This window comes from Leucopleurus acutus (genome assembly GCF_964270905.1).
Source record: "Leucopleurus acutus genome assembly, chromosome: 8".
Taxonomy (NCBI): domain Eukaryota; kingdom Metazoa; phylum Chordata; class Mammalia; order Artiodactyla; family Delphinidae; genus Leucopleurus; species Leucopleurus acutus.
The window spans coordinates 54,467,678-54,493,063 of NC_139151.1; the positions used below are offsets into that span (position 1 = coordinate 54,467,678).

At 43.7% G+C, this 25,386-nt stretch overlaps 2 protein-coding genes across 2 annotated transcripts in view; both read left to right on the forward strand.

Annotated features, from left to right (window-relative positions):
* Positions 1-271: 271 nt before the first annotated feature.
* On the forward strand, positions 272-5,783 carry KCTD14 (potassium channel tetramerization domain containing 14; the record flags this gene model as incomplete). The annotated part of the gene is made up of 2 exons (XM_082843742.1): positions 272-382; positions 5,121-5,783. The coding sequence occupies exons 1-2, from the start codon at positions 311-313 to the stop codon at positions 5,781-5,783; spliced, it is 735 nt and encodes a 244-aa protein (XP_082699868.1). The 5' UTR covers positions 272-310.
* An 8,913-nt stretch (positions 5,784-14,696) lies between these two features.
* The window catches only part of INTS4 (integrator complex subunit 4), a 113,212-nt gene continuing 102,522 nt past the window's right edge, over positions 14,697-25,386 (forward strand). The window contains exons 1-2 of the mRNA XM_082844524.1: positions 14,697-14,787; positions 20,471-20,665. Coding sequence (XP_082700650.1) covers positions 14,734-14,787; positions 20,471-20,665 — 249 coding nt within the window. The 5' untranslated portion in view covers positions 14,697-14,733. The remainder of the gene's footprint in view (positions 14,788-20,470; positions 20,666-25,386) is intronic.

A 25,386-nucleotide genomic window follows, 5' to 3' on the forward strand; every position in this document is an offset into this window, starting at 1 on the left:
CTTTACCCCTAGGACTGTAGTGAGTGGAGACAGTCTCAAGGTCGTCAATGTCAGTTCCCTCTGCCTCCCCCATTTGGCTGTCCCGCAACACCAGGCAACAGAGGGACAGTGACTAGCCTAAGGTTTCACCGCAAGGCCTCCAACTCCAGCCCAATCAGGGTTCTAACCACACCCTGGGTACAGATTCCCCCCACCCCGGGGCGGGAGCGAGGAGCACTTCCGCCAGCCACAAGTACCGCGCACGTGGCGGGCTGTGCGGGACTGGCGAGCGGCAGCCTGGCTGCGCAGCGCCAGCGCCTGCGGGGCCAGGATGATGAGCCTGACCTCGGCGCCCGATTCCCGGCCGTTGCGCCGGGCCGTGACCCCCGCGGGCCGGCGGACGGTGAGTGCGAAGCCCTGGGTGGACGAGAAGACCCTGCCGGCTCCGGCCCCGCGCCTCTCCCTTCTTTCACTCCTTCCAGGGCCCCGCGTCCTTCCCTCCCCGCGGGTCTGAATTCCCCAGCTTCCGGCGCGCCCGTCTCGGCCTGCGGCTGGGCGCTCTCTTTTCACCTGGTCAGTTCCTAACGCTTTGATCTCTCCCTCCGCGCCACAGCCTCGATTCCGGTTCCGGCTCACTCCAGTCTCTCCTCTATGCCCTCTTTCCTGCTTGGCTGCCTTTGTCTCCTCCTTCTTCTCTTTGCGTCTCGTCTTTCAGTCCCCTGGCTTGCCCCAGTCCACTGCTCTTCCTCTGCCCCTCCTCTTCCCCTGCCCCTCCTCTTCCCCTGCCCCTCCCCTCCTGCCGGTGGGAGTAGACCCAACTGAGGGCTGGCCAGAGTATCATTCATTCCCTCACCCACCCTCTCTAGTCTGTCCCTGACCTCTGGCTGGGTCCTGAGTCCTCCTGCTTGCCCGTTCCCTCCCAGGGCTTGGGTAGGGGGCCCGGGGGGTGGGGGGAGGATCAAGAAAAAGCCCAGAGCACTCAAGGATCAGAACATTTAACCTCTCCCCGGCTACGTGCCATCCTGAAGACTTGTAGGAAGGGAAAGCAGATCCAGCAGTGGGGCGACTGTGGCTCTTTTCAGTAGGATGACGATAACCTCATTGTTCCTGGCTAGTGACAATGTCACCTGCTCAGAGGCAGGGGCCGCTCAAGGTACCCAATAAATGTCTTAATTAATTACCGGGCAAAGGAGGAAGCCAGCACCGTGCATGATGCCAAGTAGGGCAAGATTGGCCTTTATCAGAATACCAGGCGCTCCTGTAAGTCAGTGCTGAGGGTAAGTGCAGTTCAATTCAGCAGACACTTACGGAGCATCCCTGGTGTGCTGAGCACTGTAGTAGGTACTGGTAACATAAAGATGAATCTGAGATAGTCCTCCCTTAGGATCCTCCCAATCTAGTGTGGGATACAGATGAAGGAACAGAATTACAAGAGACGTAACTACCATGACAAGGGGAAGTACATGGCCCTCTGAAATCACAAGGAGACAACCTATCCAGAAAATTCCCGGAGGAATTACCTTGAAGGATGAGTGGGCTGACTGAAGGGACTGGGGGTGTTAAATGAGTGAAGTCCTGGGGGCAGTGGGGCCCAGCCTGCTCTGAATGGGTTGGTGTTGGGGAGCAGTAGTTGGCTCTGGTAGTTGAATGCCAGGGTTGCAAAAGACCTTGTAAACCTTGTTAAGGAGTCTCGAGTTAACCTGTAAAGAAATGTGGGATCACTGAAGTGTTTAATGCAGGTGGTGACCAGATTGGATTTCCGCTTCAGAGAAACTGCTTTGGTTTCAGAATAGAGACTGGATTGGGGGAGGATATTCGAGGGAGCTGGGAGCCATGGAACTGACCACACATTTAGAATGGCCAGGACTTGGTGACTGATTACCTGTGTGTGGGGAGGTTGAGGACAGGAGCAGAGTGCAAGATTAGAGTCTAGGTTTCTGGCTCAGACGACCGAGATAGGGTACAGTGGGAAAAGGTCAAAGTTGTGGTGTGGGGAGAGATCTTGGGCTTGGGAGACATATGAATGGGGGTGTCCCTCCACTGACTAGACTAAGTGTGACCTAAGGAAATGTATGAATGTTTGGTGGGATGAGAGCTGGGCCTGATTCATCCCTGTGTCCTCGTGGCCAGCAGTAGCCTGGTACCCAGCAGAGGCTACTAAAGACCACATTTCCCCGGCCTGTGCACACAGGGCCTGGGTCAGGCTTGCCCACTCAGGAATGCTTCAGCAGGGTGACTGGTAGAACAGGTGGGGAAGAGGGGCCATGAGGAACGGCAGGTGGTCTGGAAGAGGGATGGAAAAGAAGTCTTTATCTGCTCGAAACACACACAGTAGTATTTATGGATGAGGTAGGAGGTCTGGGATTTCCAAAGAGATTTGGAGTTTTTAGAAAACATGGAGGGAAAAGGGACATAATTAGGAAGCTTGGGAACAGGGCCCAGGTCTTGGCTGATAAAGAAATGGGGCTGCGAATATCAGGGCAGGGGACTATTTTGTGTAGCATCTGGAAATGAGCTTCAGAAACAACATTTGAAGTGATTGGATTCATTAAGCTTTCAAAGCTGGAGAGTCTTAGAGTTCTCTTCATCGATTTTGCCTCACTATTTGATAGATGACTAAACTTAGGCCCAGAGAAGGAAGTGCGATGCCCTAGGAACATAGCTAATTACTGGCAGCGGTGCGACTGGATGTTGGGAGGGTGGGGATAGGGCATCCACACTGTCCTGAAGTCAGACTGATACGGATTTGATCCCGGCTCCAACTTCCTCACCTCCTAGCTGTGTGACCCCTCTTTCTGAGCTTTCCTCGCCTGTAATGTGGGGACGTTAAGAGCTCTCAGTGGTACAGGAGTGATGAGAGTCCATCATCGATCCATTCAGGGGTTAAAGTCTGCAAATTCACATTTAACTGCCTGCTTTACAGAGCCACCTTAGGGTTAACTAAACAGCCTTGCCAAGGAGCCTTGAGGTTTATGGGAAGAAGAGGGCGTCACAGGTTCTGGGCTTAGTTTTCTCAGGGCTGTATTGTTTGGCTGCTGTCAGACTGCAACCTCTTTTCTCCCTTCTCCATTCCAGCTAGCAGAACTGTCCCTTGGTAGGAGCTGTTGCCATGGCAACTCAGTTCTCCCCAGCAGTTTGACTGCCTTGAGTTCTCTTAATTCCAGTACTTTAATCTTAGAGGTAGAGCCCACAGACAAGCTGAAAAGGAAGTCACACCTAAATCTGACTGAAGGACATTCCTGAGTCCTGTCCCTATCCCTGGCCCTGTGATGACCTGTAGTGGAGTCTCCAGTTTGGAAATCCAGCCTTCCCCCTAATACTGTAGATCTTTTCCACAGCAGCAGCCATCACATCCCCTAGGAAACCTTCCCTGACAACCTCCAACACACATCTACAAAAAGAGCCAATCCCTTCTACCTTTGAGTCTTCCCCATCAGCACCTACACATTTAAGCCATCTGTTTCCCTTTCTCCCCTATGAGCTCCTCAAGGGCAGGGACCTGTCCTGTCCATCTGCTTCAGAGGAGGCGTGGGTGGAATAGGTCCTCCCTACAGTCTGTTGGATGAATAGGGATTGAAGAGTGGAGGTGTTTGAAGGTTGAAAATCAATTTATGTAATGACTAAGTGGTAAATCAGACCTGAGTTCAAATCCTGACATTATCGCTTAGTAGCTGGTTGGTCTTAAGCAACTTGAACTTCACCTCCTTAAGCCTTAGTTTCTTCATCTGGAAAATGGGGCTTTAATACATTCATCATAGGATTACTATGAGGGTTGAGTTGCAGAGTGTATGTAAAGCACTTTGCACAGTTACTAGACTGTGAGGGGAGGTTCTGTGTCCTGCTTGTTCCTCACTGTGTCCCAGCTACCTGGCACAAAATAGGCACATACGTGTTTTATTGAATGAGTGAGTGAATTTTAAAAGATGGAAGTTGTTCAGGAAGCTGGGTTTGTAAGGATAACAACCGGTGTATCACCTCATGTGTAATAATTGCTATAGAGTATTATGGTATTTTTGTTAGGTCTGTGTGGCAGCATTCCCCAGATGCAGCCCGACCCTCAGTCTCTTTCCAGGTCCCTCTCTGCACTCGCCTGTGGGCATTTCCAGGCAGATATCACATGGGTCTCACCCACATCCTTAGTGCTCAGCCCAAGGTCTGATCTAGAGAAGAGGCCTCTAAAAATTCTGATGAACAGCTAAATCTAACTTACGTTTGCACCATACTTTACCATTTATGGGGCAGTTTTACGCCTGTTGTATTTGGTATTACCAACCTTGTCACCACCAAGGATATTCTTGTTATTTAATCCCATGGGCCCATATTTTGAAAAAATATCCATCAAACAAATTACATTTGTTAATTAAAGTCATGCCAACTGCTAATCAGAACTTCTGCTCTATATGAAATAAGAATTTTTATCCCCACTTCCAGCACGGATGTGGACATGCAGTAAGTACCAAAGAAATGATTCCTGAATGAATACATGTATGATTTCTTTAGCCTTTCTGAAAGGTTGAAAATGTTTTGCACCCCCCAACCTCCCCCCACCTACTTTTTTTTTTTTTTTTTTTTACTGTATCTTATATCTAAGCATCCCTGTCAGGAACTCTTGACTTCACAATAGCTCCATATCCTCATTATATTTTATTTATTTATTTTTTGGCCGTGCCACATGGCATGTGGGATCTTAGTTCCCCAACCAGGGATTGAACCAGTGTCCCCTGTGGTGGAAGCGCAGAGTCCTAACCACTGGACCACCAGGGAAGTCCCCATATCCTCACTTTATAAACAAGGAAACTGAGGCCTAGGGAGGGAAAAAGCCTTGCCACAGGCCACACGCTTTAGAGGTATTGTCCATGTGACTTGCTTCCACTAATATTCTGTGACCTAAATGAGAAAATGCAAATGCTTGAATGGGTATTCTTATATCAAACTAAAATATTTTTCTTCCTTAAAATGCCTACTCTCTGTAGCTGTACAGCATAAATATAACCCCCTTCAGTAAGATGGACATTCCAATAAGCTGAAGCCAATCATTATGGCTCCCCTAAATTCTGTAGGGTATTGTTCTTTGGATGAGAATAAATCATGAGCTCCCTGGAGATGGCGCTGTGGGTTCACTCTGCCTCTTGTGCCCCCAGGAATCTCCTGTAGTGGAGCTGAACGTTGGGGGTGAGTTCTATACCACCACCTTGGGCACCCTGAGAAAACTCCCAGGCTCAAAGCTGGCAGAGATGTTCTCCAGCTCTGCCAAGGCCTGCCTGGATGCGGAGGGACGCTTCTTCATCGATCGCTGCGGCACCTATTTTGGACCCATCCTGGAATATCTGCGCAGTGGGCAGCTGCCCACACAGCACATCCCCGAGGTGTACCGTGAGGCTCAGTTCTACGAAATCAAGCCTTTAATCAAACTCTTGGAGGACATGCCACAGATCTTTGGTGAGCAGGTAGCTCGGAAGCAGTTTTTGCTGCAGGTGCCAGGCTACAGTGAGAACCTGGAGCTTATGGTGCGCCTGGCGCGTGCTGAGGCCGTGGCGGCGCGCTGCTCTAGAGTTCTGGTGTGCCTGGTACAAAACGAAAAGGATGATGCAAACTGCGCGGACGCCCTGCGCTCCCTGGAGGCGCACAAGAGGTCAGTGGTCAAATTCGGGCCTTGGAAGGCAGCCCTGGATATCAGGGACCTCCTGGATTGCATGAACATGGACATTAAGGCCCAAGGGTACCAGGTACACTATTCACACAACAGTCCATTACCGGCCAAGGTCTCCGACTACTTCTATACCTTCAGCTTCAGCTGGTGGTGATCCCCAGGGGTGGGGGCTGTTTGTTACGAGCTCTGGTGGGACTTACGAAATTAAAGGTTGCCTTCCAAAGCCATCTTCCTTTAATTTTAAAAACAAACAGACATCAAAAACTTCCAAGGTGGTCTACTTGTCTTGCCCCCAAATATGTGTTTCCCCTTTGAGGACTTTCCACTCATTGCAACTGACTCCACTGTACTTGCCTAGAGAGGTGCAGCTGTTTCCTCTTTAAAGCCTCATGTACCTGCCAGACCCTTCCCTTGAAGTCTAATAGCAAGGCAGAGGTGAACTGGAATGTTTCAACAATGCTTTGGCTGGAGATGCGGGATGACAACAGGAAAATAATAGGATGTCATGAGTCTAGACAGACCTAAAAATGTAATCTACCCAGCCTCAGCTTGTGGTCCAATCTTCTAGCCCTGGTATGTGCCTTCATGAGGAAGATGCCAAGTTAGTATACCTGGAGTAGACGGCGCTCAGATCTCCTTTCCTGGATGCTGTGGGTATTGGCTGCTAAAGCGTCACAGCTGTCCTCTTATCTAGAGCAGTAGTTCTCAAAGTGTGGTCCCTAGACCGGCAGCATCCCCAATACCTGGGAACTTGTTAGAAATACAAATTCTCTAGTCCCTACCTCAGACCAACTGAATCAGAAACAGGGAGTTGGCCCAGCAGTCTGTTTTAAGAAGTCCTCCAGGTAATTCTGATGCACTTTAATTTTGAGATCTGATCAAGAACAGAATTGCTATCTCGCTTGTGTGGAGGTACAGCAGACTGATCCCTCACCTCAAGGAGGTGCAGTTCCTATTCTAGAGCTCCTCGTGGGATTAGGCTGAAGTCAGTCTTCACTGAACACCACATTCTTGCTTAGTGGTCTTCCTCTGCTTTACCCTGCTTCCCTCCCTCCCCCTCACCTGAGAACACATCCTCAATAAACCACTTAAACAAGAGACTCTCTCAGGTTCTGCTTCTCAACCAAACACATTAAGTAACTCTAAAGAGGACACATTCATCCTTCTCCAAGTTCAGGTCTGGGATAGATGGCCCCTGTTCCCCACCTAGTAGGATTACCAGCCATCCTGGGTTCCCTGGGACTGAAGGTCAGGTTTAACTGTGAAGCTTTAAGGAATTAACACTGAATCAGAGAATTTCAAATTTAAACATAAAATCGCTCAGAACATAGTTATTTTCAGTGAGCGTTTTAATTCAGTAACTGCATCTGCTTGTATATTTTTTTTCTTATTTTCAAAGCTTGTTCTATATTTTCTTTTTCTTTTTCTTTTTTTGGTATTTAATATGGTTGACAATTTAAAGTGGAAAAATCCTGAATATCTATTTGAACTTAACATCATGAGTCATTCAATGTTACTCATCAAAAGCCTGAAAAAAGTTCATACCCTTTGATCAGTAATTACACTTTTGAGATTTGATTCCAAGGAGATACCCTGCTCCATAAGATCTAAATAGGATTGCTTAAAATCTCAGTTTCATGAATTATGGAAAGATCAATGTCCTCCCCAAGATTTCTGCACATTCCCAGAGGGCTTGTCTTCTTATGGTCAGCTCTGGTTCTCTGTTTCTGCTAGATTCATTCAGCATAGGGATCAACTAGATGTCTTAAGCCTGTTGTGCTGTTCTACGCAATGCTTACCCAGAGTTAACACTCAGATCTTTTTCTTATTTTTTACAAATGCCACTCCCATCAGCTATTTGTGCACATAGCAGACTGTGGCAAATACAGGCAAGTAAGGGGAGTTTACCACACAGAAATGCCAACAACTTCAAACTGAATATTGGGCATATTTCTTCTTAAGGGTGCCTTAGTCACCCCCATCACTAGGGGCTTTTCACTAGTAGATTGTATTTGTGTCCTATTCTTTCTTCCCTCTCTATTCCTGCCATGCTTCTCTGTAGGTGGGAGTAATCTTCCCCACCCCACTGAGTTCGTGCTTGGCCTCATGACTTAATCTGGCCAATGGTATACGTGTGGAAGTGACAGTTGTGCCAGTTCCAAAATGAGGCTTTCGAGGCATGCCAAATTTCCACCAGCCCCCTTGTGTTCTTGTCATTTGCCAAAAGACCATGTTCCAGTTTAGCTACCTCTTTTACTGCTCTGGCTCTAGCCTGCATCCCTTTGGATCTGACTCTCTTCCTTAGCAATTTACCAAACTATTTTATTAAACGGAGGCAATTCCAATACCCCGGCCCCCCACTCCCAATCTATAATACAATTAAGATAACATACTATTTTTATCCTACTTAATTTACAATAGCAAAACAATTGGAAATAAGCCAACTTAGTTACATCTATATAATGCAATGTTATATAGCAAAATTGCATTTATAGATGGCTTAAAATTATTGGGGAGGAGATTAATTTAATTCAGTACAATTTAATTAAATCTTTGCTCTAAAAAGGATTTAAGGTGGTGGGGCTTACAGGGCTATGAAAAAAAGAAATATCATAAAAGATATAAATTAGAAATACATAAATTAAATTGACACGTTTGGTTGCCTTCCCAATAATACCATCTCCTCCCTTCCTCTGAAATAGCAAAATAAGTAAAGCACATTAGTAATGTTCAAAATACCATCTCTGAACACCCCGATTAAAAAATGGGCAGAAGACCTGAATAGACATTTTTCCAAAGAAGATGAACAGATGGCCAACAGGCACATGAAAAGATACTCAACATCACTAATTATTAGAGAATTGCAAATCAAAACCACAATGAGACATCATCTCACACCTGTCAGAATGGCTGTCATCAAAAAGGCCACAAATAACAAGTGTTGGCAAGGATGTGGAGAAAAGGGAACCCTCATACACTGTTGGTGGGAATATAAATTGGTACAGCCACTATGGAAAATGATACGGAGGTTCCTTAAAAAACTATAAATAGAACTATCATATGACCCAGCAGTTCTACTCCTGGGTATATATCTGACGAAAACAAAAGATACATACATCCCAATATTCATAGCAGCATTACTTACAATAGCCAAGATATAGAAGCAACCTACGTGTCCAACAGATGAATCGATACAGAAGATATGTGTGTATATATACTATGGAATACTACTTGGCCATAAAAAACTGAAATTCTGCCATTTGCAACAATGTGGATGGACTTAGAGGGTGTTATGCTTAGTGAAATCAGTCAGACAGAGAAACACAAATACTCTCTGTTATCACTTATACGTGGAATCTAAAAACTAGCACAAACAAATGTATATAACAAAGCAGAAACAGACTCACAGATATAAAGAACAAGCTAGTGATTATGAGTGGGGAGAAGAAGGGGGAGGGGCAATATAGAGGTATGGGAAGGACTTCCCTGGTGGTCCAGTGGTTAAGACTCCTTGCTTCCACTGCAGGGGGTGTGGGTTTGGTCCCTGGTTGGGGGAACTAAGATCCCTCATGCTGTGCAGTGTGGCCAAAGGGTTAAAAAAAAAAAAAAAAAGGGGGGTATAGGATTAAGAGATAAAATCTACTATGTATAAAATAAATAAACAACATGGATATATTGTACAACACAGGGAAATATAGCCATTATTTTGTAATAACTTTGAATGGAGTATAATCTATAAAAATATTGAATCACTATGCTGTACACCTGAAACTAATATAAAATTGTAAATCAACTATACCTCAATAAAAAAAAACAACACCACCTCTATTCATTTGTAGGGGTATTTGTGGCTTTTCAGATCTGTTGGGATTAACTAAAGAAAATTATAGAGTCAGAGGAGAAAAACTTAAAACTGAATGCTAAATATAACTGTCACTATAATCCAAAGGAAAAACATACAGTAAAACCTTTGAGATTGCCCTCATGGAGACACCCTACTTCATAGCACTGTGCCAGGTTTTCAGGTTTCATTGTTTTCTTAGAGCACCTCTTTTATTTTTCTTCTACTTATTTTCCTTGTCTTCCCTGCCCCCCTTTCCATTCATTCTTTTCCCTTTTCTGCTGTGCTCAGTGTCCTGGAAGACTGATCTCTAGGTACTGCATGTCCAGGCCCCTTCCTGGTTGGCCTAAGCCTTGGAAAGTATGAGAGTGGAAGATTGGGGACAAGAAGGCCTGGGATGTTGGTATGTAGATGAATGTCTTGGAATGGTGAAAATATTTGTGTTTCCTATGAATGCCCACCAGAGGGCACCCATTCTAGAAGAGGCTTTCAAAACATAAATGGACACAACGATCCAAACTGTGCATTCCTGTGACTTCCCTGGTGGTTCAGTGGGTAAGACTCCGTGCTCCCAATGCGGGGGGGTACCCCGGATCCATCCCTGGTCGGGGAACTAGATCCCGCATGCATGCCGCAACTAAGAAGTCCACATACCGCAACTAAAAAAACATCCTGCATGCCACAACTAAGACCCGGCGCAACCTAAATAAATAAAAATAAAAACAAACAACAAAAAAAAACTGTGCGTGCTAGTCAGCCTCTTTCCCCAGAGCTCAACGGAGTCATGAGAAAGGTGGCCATGATGGTAGGGATGGAGTCTGTGCGTGGGCTCTGTGGTATAGTTCCTCTTGCCAAAGCTGATCTGGTCAATGATGGATGTCCAACAGCAGAGACCAACACTGAGTCCCTGATATGGTATTATTCCCACCGGGGGACTAGATGCTTCTTGGTGGTAGGCAGATAATCCTGCAAATCAGTTAGCTGTATTGCACTGTAACAGACTGTTGGGAGAAATGCTGGCATTTCTAAGCAAATGGCATTGACAGCTTTGAGGATGTTTGCAAAGCTGCCTAGGGTTAGGATGCAGATTTATTTCATTACAGGGTAATAAAGCTAGTTTCACCCTCCAATCCTGGAGACATTTCAGGGTGATAAAAATGTTTCCCACTGGGTTGGCAGGAAAATTTGTTTCCTGACCGGTATAATAAAGATAATGTTGGGGAAAAAAAAAAACCAATATTGTCTCTCTCCAGAGGGCAGGTTTGCTAGCATTCCTTCTTTAAGATTGAGCGTTTCCTAAGCTCAGTGTTCTTCATCTGTGTTACAGATCTACTGTGCATGGCATTCACCTGCATTGCTCCCATGGTGTTTAGAGGGCAAGGAGAACTAATACAAACATGAAATTCATGCTGCCTGCTATGCTGTGAATGATAAGCCGCCTAAATCTATTTGGGCTTGTTTTCTCCTTACCAGCTGACTCTATGGAAGTTAGCAGCTTAGGAATTGTCTAACCACATGACAACCTCTTGACCCCCAAACTTAATACCTTAAAACTATAACCATTAATTATTTCTCATAGCCTATAAATTGGGCAGTTCTTCTGGTCTTATCTCACTCATGCATCCGTAGTCAGATGGGGGATCAGCTGGGGTGAGGCTGGTCTGAAATAGCCTCAGCTGGGTCAACTTGGCTTTGTTCCATGTGGTCATTTACTCTCTAGTAGATTAGGTTGGACTTATTCTCATGGCAATGGTAGGTTTCCAAAATCAAACAATAGACCTGAAGAACTGGTATGTGGGTGGACCTTGAGGCCTAGGTTCAAAACTAGCACACTGTAACTTCTGCTGTATTCTACTGGCCAGGCACAAGGCCAGCCCAATTCAAAGAGTGGGGATAGAGATTCCATCTCTTAATGGAAGCAGCTCTAGAGCTACACTTCAAAGGATTTACATACAGAAAGAGTAAAAATTGGGGCAATTTTTTACAAATCATGCTACCATATGCTTTATCCTTTCCATCAGGGAGGGAGTGGTGATTTAACCACATAGGAATAGATACATATCCCAGATTCAGATTTGACTTTTCTACCGCTATAGACAATGTTTGTGTCACCCCCCACCCCCCACCTCCATTTCCAAATTCATATGTTGAAATCCTAATCCTCAGTGTGATGGTATTAGGAGGTCAGGCCTTTGGGAGGTGATTAGGTCCTGAGGATGGAGCCCTCATGAATGGGGTTAGTGCCCTTATAAAACAGACCCCAGAGAGCCCCTTTGCCTCTTCAACCATGTGAGACACGGAGAGAAGACAGCTATCTATGAACCAGGAAGTGAGCTCTCACCAGACACTGAATCTGCCAGCACCTTGACCTTGGACTTCCCAGCCTCCAGAACTGTGAGAAATAAATTTCTGTTGTTTATAAGCCACTCAGTATATGGTATTCTGTTATAGTATCCTAATATCTCTATATATCCTATTGGTTCTGTTTTCCTGAAGAACCCTAATGATACCTAACTGCAATGTTTCTGCCAGCCCTAGCATTCATGGATACCTTATTCATTTTCATGGTATCTCACACATTGCTTCTGACTAAGGAGCTTATTTTATGATGAAAAAAGTATAGCAAAGAAACTTCTTAGTATTGCCAGTTACCCCACTTACTCAGATGTAGCTATAATAAAAAAAATAGGGCTTCCCTGGTGGCGCAGTGGTTGAGAGTCCGCCTGCTGATGCGGGCAGCAGAGGCCCAGCAGTACGCAGGCCTCTCACTGTTGTGGCCTCTCCCATTGTGGAGCACAGGTTCTGGATGCACAGGCTCAGCGGCCATGGCTCACGGGCCTAGCCGCTCCGCGGCATGTGGGATCTTCCCAGACCGGGGCATGAACCCGTGTCCCCTGCATCGGCAGGCGGACTGTCAACCACTGTGCCACTAGGGAAGCCCCGTGAACCATACTTTACTGTGCAAAATGTTTCTGCGTTATTTCATTCCACTGTCACTACATCTTTGTCAGGCTAGGTGTTAGTGCAATTGTAGTTGAGGCTACTTGTTCATTAAGTGCTAGTCGTAGTGAAATAGGAAGGAAGGGGGCAGGGCACAACCTTTAAAAGAATGACATGGCCAGGAGTTCCCTGGTGGCCTAATGGTTAGGATTCTGGGCTTCCACTGCTGTGGCCTGGGTTCAATCCCTGGTCAGAGAACTAAGATCCTGCAAGCCACGTGGTGCAGCCAAAAAACAAACAAACAAAAAGAATGACATAGCCATTGAGGATATGACATAAACTGGTTAGAATCAACTAGGTTCAAGATGGCAGTAGACCTTGAGCCTCATTATATGCTCATTGTAATACATTAGCATATGCCAAATGACATACCTACAGGCGCCTACAGTTCCAAGGCAGACCATAAAAGGCCAAAAAGTGGGCAGTGGCCCAATTCCTGGAAATCCCCATCCCTTCCCCAAACAGTTGAACAATCCGCCCACTCACTAGCCTATGAAATTACTCAGCCCACAAAAACCATCTACCCCATATTTCAGGGCCTCTCATCTTCTGAGATGGCTCACACTCTGTGGAGTGTGTTTCTCCCACCACTGCTCTCACTTTTTGAGATGGACTGCATTCTGTCTATGGGATGTTGTACCTCTCTAAATAATCCACGTCTTCCATATTGCATTGCCTCTCGCTGAATTCCTTCTGCGCTAAGACATAAAGAACCTGAGCTTCAGTAAGTCCTGACACCAGGTGAGCAATTTTAATTAAAAGATAGTGGGTTTGAGTCCCAGTCAGAGTTTTGGCTGAGTAAAAGTCCCAGCCCATGGGTTCAAATCCAAGTGTGAGTTTCGGCTGGGTTCAATCCCATCTGAGTTGTGCAGTCTGAAGCTTTGTTGCTTAACCCTTGGCCTCAGAATTCTTTCCACTCTCCCCTAGCTGTCAGAGGATGGCTTGAGTCCTTAAAGGATAGGTAGCTTTTGAACAACTGGAGTGAGAAAGCAGGGAGAAGTACCCTAGGCTGGCGCAGGGGTGGGGGTGGTGGCATCCAGCCTTCTGTAAGCAGGTAGGGTAGGGGGGCCCCAGAGAAAGAACCAGGCATGGCTTTCTTGACATAACGGAAGCAATTTTTGGCCTAAGCCATTTTGTGATCTAAGCCTGACCACATTTGTCCTTGAATAGGTCTCGGTAATTAATTAAGTGAGGGAATGCAGGAACAAAGGAAAAGCAGTCAAGAAACAAGTTTCTGGGACTTCCCCAGTGGTCCAGTGGTTAAGACTCAGAGCTTACTGCAGGGGGTGCAGGATCGATCCCTGGTTGGGGAACTAATATCCCGCATGCCATGAGCCATGGCAAAAAAAAAAACAAGTTTCTCCCTAAGGCATATACATAACAATCTGATACATGTCTTTGGGTTCTACAGGAACTAAGGCTCCAGACCTAGGTGGAGGATGGAATGATGATGTCGACCCTCCTGACTTCAATCAACTAAAGCCTGGACTCTGTTGACCTCTGCCCCAATTCTACGATGAATTCTCCTCTGCTCAAGCCCCTTCATGAATATGCACGCTCCCTTAGCTTAACGCTTCCCCAATTTTCCTGTTTGGAGAGACAATGCATTGGGGAAGATTCTTTGTTTTCCTTACTTGCTGCAAGTAATATATCCTTCCTTATTCCTAACTTTGGCTTAGTCCTGCCTTTTGGGTTCACTAAGGTGAACCACTTTTCCAGTAATGGCTTGACCAAGAGGAGAGTGAAGGCAACATACAGATTGGCAAATACTGTGAACAGCAACGGATCATGCGAACGTCAGTTTGACCTCCTTCCCTTATCTCCTGAGTCAAAATCCTTACACAGCTCCAAGTTTTGTCTCTAGCTCTGGAAAGCTCCACCTCTGCCCTTTACCCGATAGTACTTCCTCCCTCCCTGGGCTCAGTTCCCCCGCCAGTCTCTCCGTCACTCAGATCAACAGCAAGCTCCCCAAATCCCCCATTGGCTCCTTTAGCCTTTCCCACCCGGCTCCTCCCACTAGAAGCCCCGCCCCCTGCGCTACGCTCTCGCTCTGGCTTACCTTTCTCCGGCGCAGGTGGCGTAGGCGACCAAATCCAGCGGCACAGCGACAGGACAGTCGAGCAGCCGGAAGCGGCCTCTCTTTTCCGGAACCCCACTGCCTTGTGGGACCGTGGCTGGTTCCTCCGGCCTGGGCAGGTTTTCCGGACTCCTCCGCTCCACCTCCCTCCTCGGGTACGGAAGCTGAGAGGGTCCGCGGACGGCCATGGCGGCGCACCTCAAGAAGCGGGTGTACGAGGAATTCACTAAGGTGGTTCAGGTAAGCTCTGGAAGGAAAGGTCCCGGCACCGGTCTGGAGTAGGGGAAGGTTCTCCACGCTCCAGGCACTTTGCCAGACCAGGCGCCACAAAGCTGGGTTGAATGCCTACTGCTTTGGTAGGCAGCGTCTCTGAGGCTACACTTTAGTGGGCGTGTCGTTTGCCGCTGTTGTTGTCAGCATTAATACGTGCAGTCTGACACTAAAAAATTATTAGAAGAAACAAACAGCGCTTTACAATCTACGAAAATATCTTATTCGTTACTTCATTTTATTCGTATTACATTAGCATCCTCATTTTACAGATGAGGACTTTGAGGCTTCTGGTGGAGTGTGAGCCAGTTAGTGGCAAATTGCCTCCCAACTCCCGTTACAAAAAAAGCGCCCAGGGACAAGTTGGCTGTATGCAGAGCTCAAGGGATTGGAAGAGGAGCCTATAGAAATCCTCAAGACCCAGTCAGAGCAGGCGAGGGTCACAGGCTTCATAGGGGTGGAACTTTTCCATTGGTGGAACAGTTCACCTAGGGAGGAGGGCAATACCTTCCTCCTTTAGAATTGTTTAAGGACTGGTGGGCCAAACCCGTGTCAGCAGTTAGTGATTCTCCTTGTATTTCCTCATATATATAGCTGAAGTAGAGGTTGATCCCACGTCATACCTTGTGTCGTGCTTCTCAGACTTTGTGTATCCAAATCACCTGGGGTCTTTTTAAAATGTAGATTCTACTCAGTAAGTAAATCGGGCCGGGGAGGTGAGGCAATAATCTGCACTTCTGAGAAGCCCTCAATTGATGCCAGTCAGTAGCATCCTTCCATCCACAGACTTGTGGAGTAGCAAGCTTTAGACCATCCAGCAGGACACTGATCCTTAAACATTTCATTTATTCCTTCAACAAGAGTTTACTGAGTAAAAGAGTGGTTACTATGTATTAGGTATGGTAAAAGGTGCTGAGCTACAAAGTCCAATACACAGTAGGGTCCCTGTCCTTTAAGAACTGACAGGCGAGTGGGAGATACGGAACGGCATATCTGTGATTGTAGTGCAAAGAGGTAATTGCATCGACAAATCAAGTCTTCCTCTTTTTACAGCTACTTGTTTTTTTAAAATAAATAAATTTATTTATTTATTTATTGTTGGCTGCGTTGGGTCTTGGGCTTTTTCTAGTTGCGGCGAGTTGGGGCTACTCCGTTGCGGTGCGCGGGCTTCTCACTGCGGTGGCTTCTCTTGTTGCGGAGCACGGGCTTTAGGCGCGCGGGCTTCAGTAGTTGTGGCACACGGGCTCAGTAGTTGTGATTTGCAGGCTGTAGAGAGCAGGCTCAGTAGTTGTGGTGCACGGGCTTAGTTGCTCCATGGCGTGTGGGATCCTCCTGGACCAGGGTTCGAACCTGTGTCCCCTGCATTGGCAGGCGGATTCTTAACCACTGTGCCACCAGGGAAGCCCCCCCCAACCCTTTTTTTTAACAGCTATTTCTTTTTGTAAAAACTCCCTAGCCAAACTTCCTAGCTCTTTGTGATTTAACAATATTCCTTCTAGCTGTATCACTGCCTTTTTTGTTTTGTGGACACTTTGTGACGTATTCCCATTGTGTGTAGGGAAGTTAGTTTGCTTCTTATTCTTGTTTTTTTCTGAAAATAACTTTGATATTTACCTTTACACTCTTTTGTTGCTCCTTTTTATGTGAAATTAGTTTTCCTCAACTTTTAAAATGAGTCAACATTCAGGAAAGCTTTCTGACTTCACAGAGCTCCCTCTTCTGTGGCTTGCTTTTTGGGATTTCCTGGCTCTGTTTCGTTTGCCCCCCTTTTTAAAAAATTGGGGCAAAATATATATAACACAGAATTTATCATTTTAACCATTTTTTAAGTGTAGGGTTCAGTGGCATTAACTACTTTCACTTTGTTGTGAAATGTCACTTCCTTTCTTTCCAGTATTCTGTTGTTCCCCCTTACCAAGACTACTCACCCCTCCTCCAGCATGCCACGTGTTTGCACCTCTCCAAACTTTTGTATCTATTGTCTCCTTTACATAGAACGGATGTCATGCTTCCCTCTCTTTGTTCTCCACTCAGTGGACTTATATTTTTGCTTTAGTCTCTCCTCCCCTGCTTCTGTAGCACTCATCTATTTGTACTTATCACTGAGTGCTACTATAATTACTAGTGTACATATCTCCCCACCAGTTTGGGCTCCTCGAGGGCAGAGATGATGCGTGGTTCATCTATGTTCCCTGGATAGACCATAAGGCCTGGCTCACTAAAATGTTATATAGATGGTTGAATGATAGCAGATATTGGTCTGTCCTTCTCCTTATATACTCCCTAGGGAAAAAAATCTTTCCAATCTTTTGACCTAACTGCAGCCCAGATAACACTGAAGATCAAATTTGTGTGGAATAGGATGGAAATTGGTAAGGATTTCAAGAGAAGAGCTCATTTCTTCACTTCATTGTTCATGCATGGTTACCATGGAGTGATTAAATGAGATCTTACTGCTTCTGTTATTTTTCCTCTGCTATGAAGATGAGGGAGAGAGAACTGATATGTATCTAGTGCTTATTATGTGTTTGCACAATAAAGACATTATACTTTAGACTTCTTAAATATTCCTATGATGTAGGTATTGTATTCCTTTTTATAGAAGAAGGAGAAGGCCTCCTCTAGCTAGTAAGTGGTAATTGAACTCAAATTCCTCTGACTTCAAAGCCCTTGGTCTTTTTATTATGCCATGCCATGTTCCTGTCTAGAATAATCCTAGTCTCTTCTCTGTAGAAGTGTAAATTTGTAAAGAGGTGATTGCTCAAAGGTATCATTATGATGCATCAAGCGTTAAGGAAAAATTTTTTTTTGAATTTTATTTTAAATACAGCAGGTTATTAGTTATCTTTTTTATATGTATTAGTGTATATATGTCAATCCCAATCTCCCAATTCATCCCACCACCACCCCTCACCCCTTTCCCCCTTTGGTGTCCATACGTTTGTTCTCTGCATCTGTGTCTCCATTTCTGTGTGCAAACTGATTCATCTGTGCCATTTTTCTAGATTCCACATACATGCGTTAATATACGATATTTGTTTTTCTCTTTCTGACTTACTTCACTCTGTATGACAGTCTCTAAGTCCATCCATGTCTCTACAAATGACCCAATTTCGTTCCTTATTATGCCTGAGTAATATTCCATTGTATGTATGTACCACATCTTCTTTATCCATTCGTCTGTCTGTGGGCATTTAGGTTGCTTCCATGACCTGGCTATTGTAAATAGTGCTTCAGTGAACATTGGGGTGCATGTGTCTTTGAATTATGGTTTTCTCCAGGTATATGCCCAGTAGTGGGATTGCTGGGTCATATGGTAATTCTATTTTTAGTTTTTTAAGGAAACTCCATACTGTTCTCCATAGTGGCGTATTAATTTACATTCCCACCAACAGTGCAAGAGGGTTCCCTTTTCTCCACACCCTCTTCAGCATTTGTTTGTAGATTTTCTGATGATGCCCATTCTAACTGGTGTGAGGTGATGCCTCATGTAGTTTTGACTTGCATTTCTCTAATAATTAGTGATGTTGAGCAGCTTTTCATGTGCTTCTTGGCCATCTGTATGTCTTCTTTGGAGAAATGTCTATTTAGGTCTTCTGCCCATTTTTTGATTGGGTTGTTTGTTTTTTTAATATTGAGCTGCATGAGCTGTTTATATATTTTGGAGATTAATCCTTTGTCCATTGATTCGTTTGCCAGTATTTTCTCCCATTCTGAGGGTTGTCTTTTCATCTTGTTTATAGTTTCCTTTGCTGTGCAAAAGCTTTTTAGTTTCATTAGGTCCCATTTGTTTATTTTTTTTTAAATTTCCATCACTCTAGGAGGTGGTCTAAAAAGAGCTTGCTGTGATTTATGTCAGAGTGTTCTTCCTATGTTTTCCTCAAAGAGTTTTATACTGTCCAGTCTTACATTTAGGTCTTTAATCCATTTTGAGTTTATTTTTGTGTATGGTGTTAGGGAGTGTTCTAATTTCATTCTTTTACCTGTAGCGGTCCAGTTTTCCCAGCACCAGTTATTGAAGAGACTGTCTTTTCTTCATTGTATATCCTTGCCTCCTTTGTTATAGATTAGTTGACCATAGGTGCGTGGGTTTATCTGTGGGTTTTCTATCCTGTTCCGTTGATTTATATTTCTGTTTTTGTGCCAGTACCATATTGTCTTGATTACTGTAGCTTTGTAGTATAGTCTGAAGTCAGGGAGTCTTGATTCCTCCAGCTCCATTTTTCTTTCTCAAGATTGCTTTGGCTATTCAGGGTCTTTTGTGTCTCCATACAAATTTTAAGATTTTTTGTTCTAGTTCTGTGAAAAATGCCATTGGTAATTTGATAGGGATTGCATTGAATCTGTAGATTGCTTTGGGTAGTATAGTCATTTTCACAGTGTTGATTCTTCCAATCCAAGAACATGGTATATCTCCCCATCTGTTTGTGTCATCTTTGATTTCTTTCATCAGTGTCTTGCTGTTTTCTGAGTATAGGTCTTTTACCTCCTTATGTAGGTTTATTCCTAGGTATTTTATTCTTTTTATTGCAATGGTGAATGGGATTGTTTCCTTAATTTCTCTTTCTGATCTTTCATTTTTAGTGTATAGGAATGCAAGTGATTTCTGTGCATTAATTTTGTATCCTACAACTTTACCAAGTTCGTTGATTAGCTCTAGTAGTTTTCTGATGATTACTATTGATTACAACTTTTATCTTCTGTTGTGATCTTCTCTATATCTACACACCAGGGCCTTACGTAAGCCCTGGAGTAACAGGTTCCCTTTTACATGAACTTTTTGGCACTCATCATATGTAACAGATGCATCTAGAATAGTTCTAGTTAGGCACCATCCTTGGGAAAGTTGAGAAAATAGTTACTCAGCTAATTTTGTGTGTTCTGTGGTTCAGATGAGGATCCCTGATTGAGATAGACTAGTGGTAGGTCATCATTTCTGTTTTTTATGGATGATAAAAATGTGAATCATGACATACTTAGAATAGAGCAGCAGAGTTGGAATCAGAGACAACTTCTAATTCCAAATCAATCATTCAGTAAATATTTGTTAAGTAGCTGCAGTTTGCTAGACATATGGCAATGTATTTCTTTCCTATACTGACCATCCTTCTAACAAAGGTAGAATGATTTGGGTGAAAATAGTCATCTGTTATGAGAGGAAGATTTTTTTCCTCAGTGTAAGCTGCAGACCATTCCCATCAGTTGTAGTTTTCTTAGGAGGCAAGGTGAGCCTAGTAAGTTCCTCAGCACAGTCTGAATATATTTGTCGAATTGAGATTTCTTTTCTAATAAGGAGTGGAGCAGATCCTTTGTGTGTCCTCTTAACCCTAAAGCTACAACAATCCTAAGAGATAGGCAGAACAAAATATTCGTGGACCTACTTTACAGAGAAATAAACTGAGACTTAGAGAAGTTAAATAACTTGCCCACAGCTGTAGGAGCTAGTGAAAAGCAAAATTGGGACTCATAGCTTTGTCTCCAGTTGGCTCCTTTCCCAGTTCATAACACTGCTTTTTGTTTAAGCTGGGTCTGTTACCTAAATACATTATTTTGGTATAGGAAAAATTATTTCCATCAAACAAGGTAAAGTTAAATTTGCAACTCTCTGTTTTCAGTCAAGTTTTCATGTTTTATCTTTCCTACCCTCTTGCAGCAACAGCAGGAGGAAATTGCTACTAAGAAACTCCGACTGACAAAACCAAGTAAATCTGCAGCACTCCACATAGATCTGTGTAAGGCTACCTCCCCAGCAGATGCTTTGCAGTACCTACTTCAGTTTGCCAGGAAGCCTGTGGAGGCAGAAAGTGTGGAAGGAGTAGTCAGGATTCTCTTGGAACATTATTACAAGGTAAGAAGGTCTTGAGGACCTGATGAGAGTGTGTATGGGAGTATGTATAGGAGTTGTATCATGTGTCTGCAGAATAGGTTAATATGCAAAATAAATAATAAGTGTTCATTCAACAGTCTTTTACTGAGTGTCTTCCATGTGCTAGGCACTGTGGATACAGAGATAAAAAAGATCCAAAAGGTCCAAAAAGATCCTATTATCAGAAGCTTTCAGGGGCTTCCCTGGTGGCAGAGTGGGGACACGGGTTCCAGCCCTGGTCCGGGAAGATCCCACATGCTGTGAAGCAACTAAGCCTGTGCACCACAACTACTGAAGCCTGTGCGCCTGGCGCCCGTGCTCCACAGCAAGAGATGCCACTGCATTGAGAAGCCCATGCACCGCAATGAAGAGTAGCTCCTGCTTGCGGCAACTAGAGAAAGCCCACGCGCAGCGAAGAAGACCCAATGCAGTCAAAAAAAAAAAAAAAAAAGGTTACAGTATCTAGATGGAAACAGATGTGAATGATAAAATGCATCAAATTGCTCAGAGTACTGAGAGTGCATTGGAGCACAAAGGAGGACTTAACTTCAACCATGACCCTTCTGTAACCAGATTTGTCTCTGGCATATAGTCCTCTCATTCTGCTGTTACTGCTTTAATTCAAGGCCCTCATATCTAACTGCAATAGCCCTTTTTTTTTTTTTAACTTTTTTAGCTAAGTGGCATTTTTTTTTTTTTTTTTTTTGCGGTACGTGGGCCTCTCACTGTCGTGGCCACTCCCGTCGCGGAGCACAGGCTCTCGACGCGCAGGCCCAGCGGCCATGGCTCACGGGCCCAGCCGCTCCGCGGCACGCGGGATCCTCCAGACCGGGGCACGAACCCGCGTCCCCCGCATCGGCAGGCGGACCCTCAACCACTGCGCCACCAGGGAAGCCCCTAAGTGGCATTTTATTTCTCTATTTTCATGGGTTAGAAAAAAACATCAATTCATGCATAGTTAAATAGAGGAAATATTTTAAGCAGAAAATGAAATTTGCAAAATGGTTTATTTTTCAGTTTTTATTTGTAAGTAAGATCTGAAGTAAAAGAAGAAATAATTTTCAAATATTTGAATCACAGATGACTTCGGATTTTAAACTTCAGTATGAAAATTATTGAGCTTATAGAAAAGTAGAGAATACTGTATGAACTGCCAAATACCCATCTTTGGGATTAAATAGTTATTAATATTTTGTCAAATTTGCTCAGTTTGTTTTCCTGAAGTTTTTTTAAAGCATCATAATATTTTTCCCTAAATAGTTCAGTAAAAGGGACACTTAAAAAATACAACCATCTAAGCATCTCAAGTAAAATTAACATCATCTAACAAATAGTCCATATTCACATTTCTCTAGTTGTTCCCCAAATATCTTGTTATAGTTGATTTGTTCAAATCGAAATGCAAACTGTCTCCACATGGCATTTGCTTTTTTAAAAATCTAGAACAATTTTTATTTGGTGACATTGACCTGTTAAAGAAATTTGGTCAGTTGTTTTGTAAAATGCCTTGTTTTCTACAACACTGTGTTAGTTCCTGTTACACAGTATAGTGATTCAGTATTTCCATACATTTCAAAATGTTCACCACAATAAGTTGAGTTATGATTTGTCACCATACAAAATATTAAATAGTTATTGACTATATTCCCCACCCTGTACATTTCATACCCATGACTCATTTATTTTGCAACTGGAAGTTTATATCTCTTAATCTTCCTCACTTATTTCTCTCCTCTCCACCAACCCCTTCCCCTCTGGCAAACACCTATGTATCTCGATATCTATGACTCTCTTTCTGTTTTGTTGTGTTTATTCATTTGTTTTGTTTTGTTGATTCCACATGTAACTGAAATCATACGGTGTTTGTCTTTCTCTGACTTATTTCACTTAGCATAATACCCTCTCTGTCCATCCATGTTGTCGCAAATGGCAAGGTTTCATTCTTTTTTATGGCTGAGTAATATTCCATTGTATATATAAATCACGTCTTCTTTATCCATTCATTTATTGATGGGCACTTAACGTTGCTTCAGAATCTTGGCTGTGATAATGCTGCAACAAACATAGGAGTGCGTATATCTTTTGGAATTAGTATTTTTGTTTTCTTCTGATAAATACCCAGGGGTGGAATTGCTGGACTGTATGGAATTTTGTTTTCAACTTTTTGTCATGGAACATTTCAACTATGTATACAATTAGAGAGAATAGTTTAATTCCCATGTACTCATTACCCATCTTCAACAATTATCATTTTATTTCTAAATTTGTTTTATTCCCACCCCCACTCCTACTGTCCACTTCCATTTCCTCCACTCTCACCCTCTACCAGATTCTTGTGAAAACAAATTCCTGGCATCATATCATTTTATTCATAAATTTCAGTTTATATCTCTAAACAATAAAGACTCTTTTTAAAAACATAATCACAATACCGTTACCATGTCTAAAAGAATAATTGGACTCAGGCATTCTGATGTCAGACCCCAAGCTCTTTAACCAGGCCATGCTGTGTGCATTAGTCTAGCAGATTCTAGCCCCAGAGGAAAGGAGGAGGGATGATAAATGGGTCCAGTTCTAGATTGATGACTATAGTGTTTTTTTATTCTTCTATTTTATACAGAAATGTGGTATCTTGTATTTTAGTAGATAACTACTTTGGCTTCTGCTTTTCTCATCCAAGGTTTTCTGTAGCTGAACTTGTTAATATTTCACATGAGGGGTTCTTCACTTATACTACTGTGTTAGTTGCTGTGGAGGATCTTGGGAACTGTGAGACATGTTCTTTGTCCTTTAAGGGCCAGTAGTATAGTTGGTAGATCAAATATATATGTGATATATAGATGGTAAGGGCTTGAGTTATTCATTTGTTTATTTTTTTCATTCACTCTAAGTGTTCTGAATTCTAATTCTGTGCCAGGCCTTGTGCTTCATGTTGATGATACAGAGATTAATATATGATCCCTGATCTGAGTCTAGTTGGGTAGATTAGACAAAAAATGGATAATAATACAATGTTATAGGTGCTGCGAAATCTGAGACAGGTTATGATATAACTTTAAAGAAGAGGGTAATCAATTGTACTTGGGAGCACGGGCCTAGAAGGGCATTATAGAGTAGTGATGCTTGAGATGAATCTTAATCAGATTATGGGCAGTTGGAAAGTAGGAGGAAAGACATTTTAGAAAGAAGGAGCAATTGTGAGCAAAGGCATTGAGATGTGAAATAACTTATCACGTTAGAAGAAATACAGGTAGTTTGGCTGGTGTAGATTTTATTTTATTTTATTACTTTTTAAATTAATTAATTATTTTTGGCTGCGTTGGGTCTTTGTTGCTGTGCGTGGGCTTTCTCTAGTTGCGGCAAGCGGGGGCTACTCTTCGTAGCGGTGCGCGGGCTTCTCATTGCGGTGGCTTCTCTTGTTGCGTAGCACAGGCTCTAGGCCCACGGGCTTCAGTAGTCGTGCCATTTGGGTTCAGTAGTGTGGCTTGCGGGCTCTAGAGCTCAGGCTCAGTAGAGCTCAGGCTCAGTAGTTGTGGCACACGGGCTTAGTTGCCCCGTGGCATGTGGGATCTTCCCGGACGAGGGCTCGAACCCGTGTCTCCTGCATTGGCAGGCGGATTCTTAATCACTGCGCCACCAGGGAAGTCCCTGGTGTAGATTTTAAATTGAGAACTCTTTACTTTAGACTAGAAATCCTGTCTAATGGAAGGTTCTTGTATTCTACCTTGGGGGTTTTTGTTTTAGACATGTCACTCTCGGGGGCGGTATGGAGGATGGAGGAACTGAATGAGGGCAAGACGGGAGTTAGGGTGACCAACTAGGAGACTGATAAGTCTACAGCAAGATGAGGAAAGCCTGAACAAGGACAGTTTTAATGTGAGAAGAGCAATTATTAGAGAGGCCTTCCCCCGAGGCAGTTTTAAGCTTAGGCATGAAGGGTACCAGGGGATAATTTCCGAAAGTAGAAGAACTTGAGTAAAGTATCTAGATGAAGAAAGAATGTTACTAGGTCAGATACTCTCTTTCCTCCTTGCCTTCCTCTTATCTGCTAGACTTAGTACTTCTGTTTTCTGTGCTGCTCCCTTGTGTTTGGAGGTCTGTGACTCCATTCCAGACCATTGAAAGACTATGTATCTTTTCTGTCCTCTTTCACTGCAGAATTAGGGTATTTGACTAATCTATTGTCTCTGAAAGACAATTACTTGATTTGATGATGTTATTTTAATGATTTGAAGTCCATAAAGAATTGGCTTTTATTTGTGTTCAAAACTGAATTTGGTATCTCCCTTCATTCTCCAGTTTACCTTATAGCAAGAAGTGTACCACCAACAATATAGACCCTTAAATCAGAAACCCAAGAAGGATCCTAAATATAACCCTCACCCTTTCCTCTCTCCATATTCCCTTCCTCTCCAACTCATGTTGATTTTACCTTCTAAATATCTCTTAAGTCCATCTACCTCTCTGTTTCCATTACCTCAGTAATATAAACAACTGTCATATTTTTAATTTATTATTATTATTTTTTAATTTTTTGGCTGCACCACACAGCATCAGGATCTTAGTTCCCCAACCAGGGATCAAACCCGCACCCTCTGCAGTGGAAGTGCAGAGTCTTAACCGCTGGACCTCCAGGGAAGTCCCAACTATCATATTTTTAAGCTTTATTATGAAATATAACATGTAAAGAATACGTAGAAAAA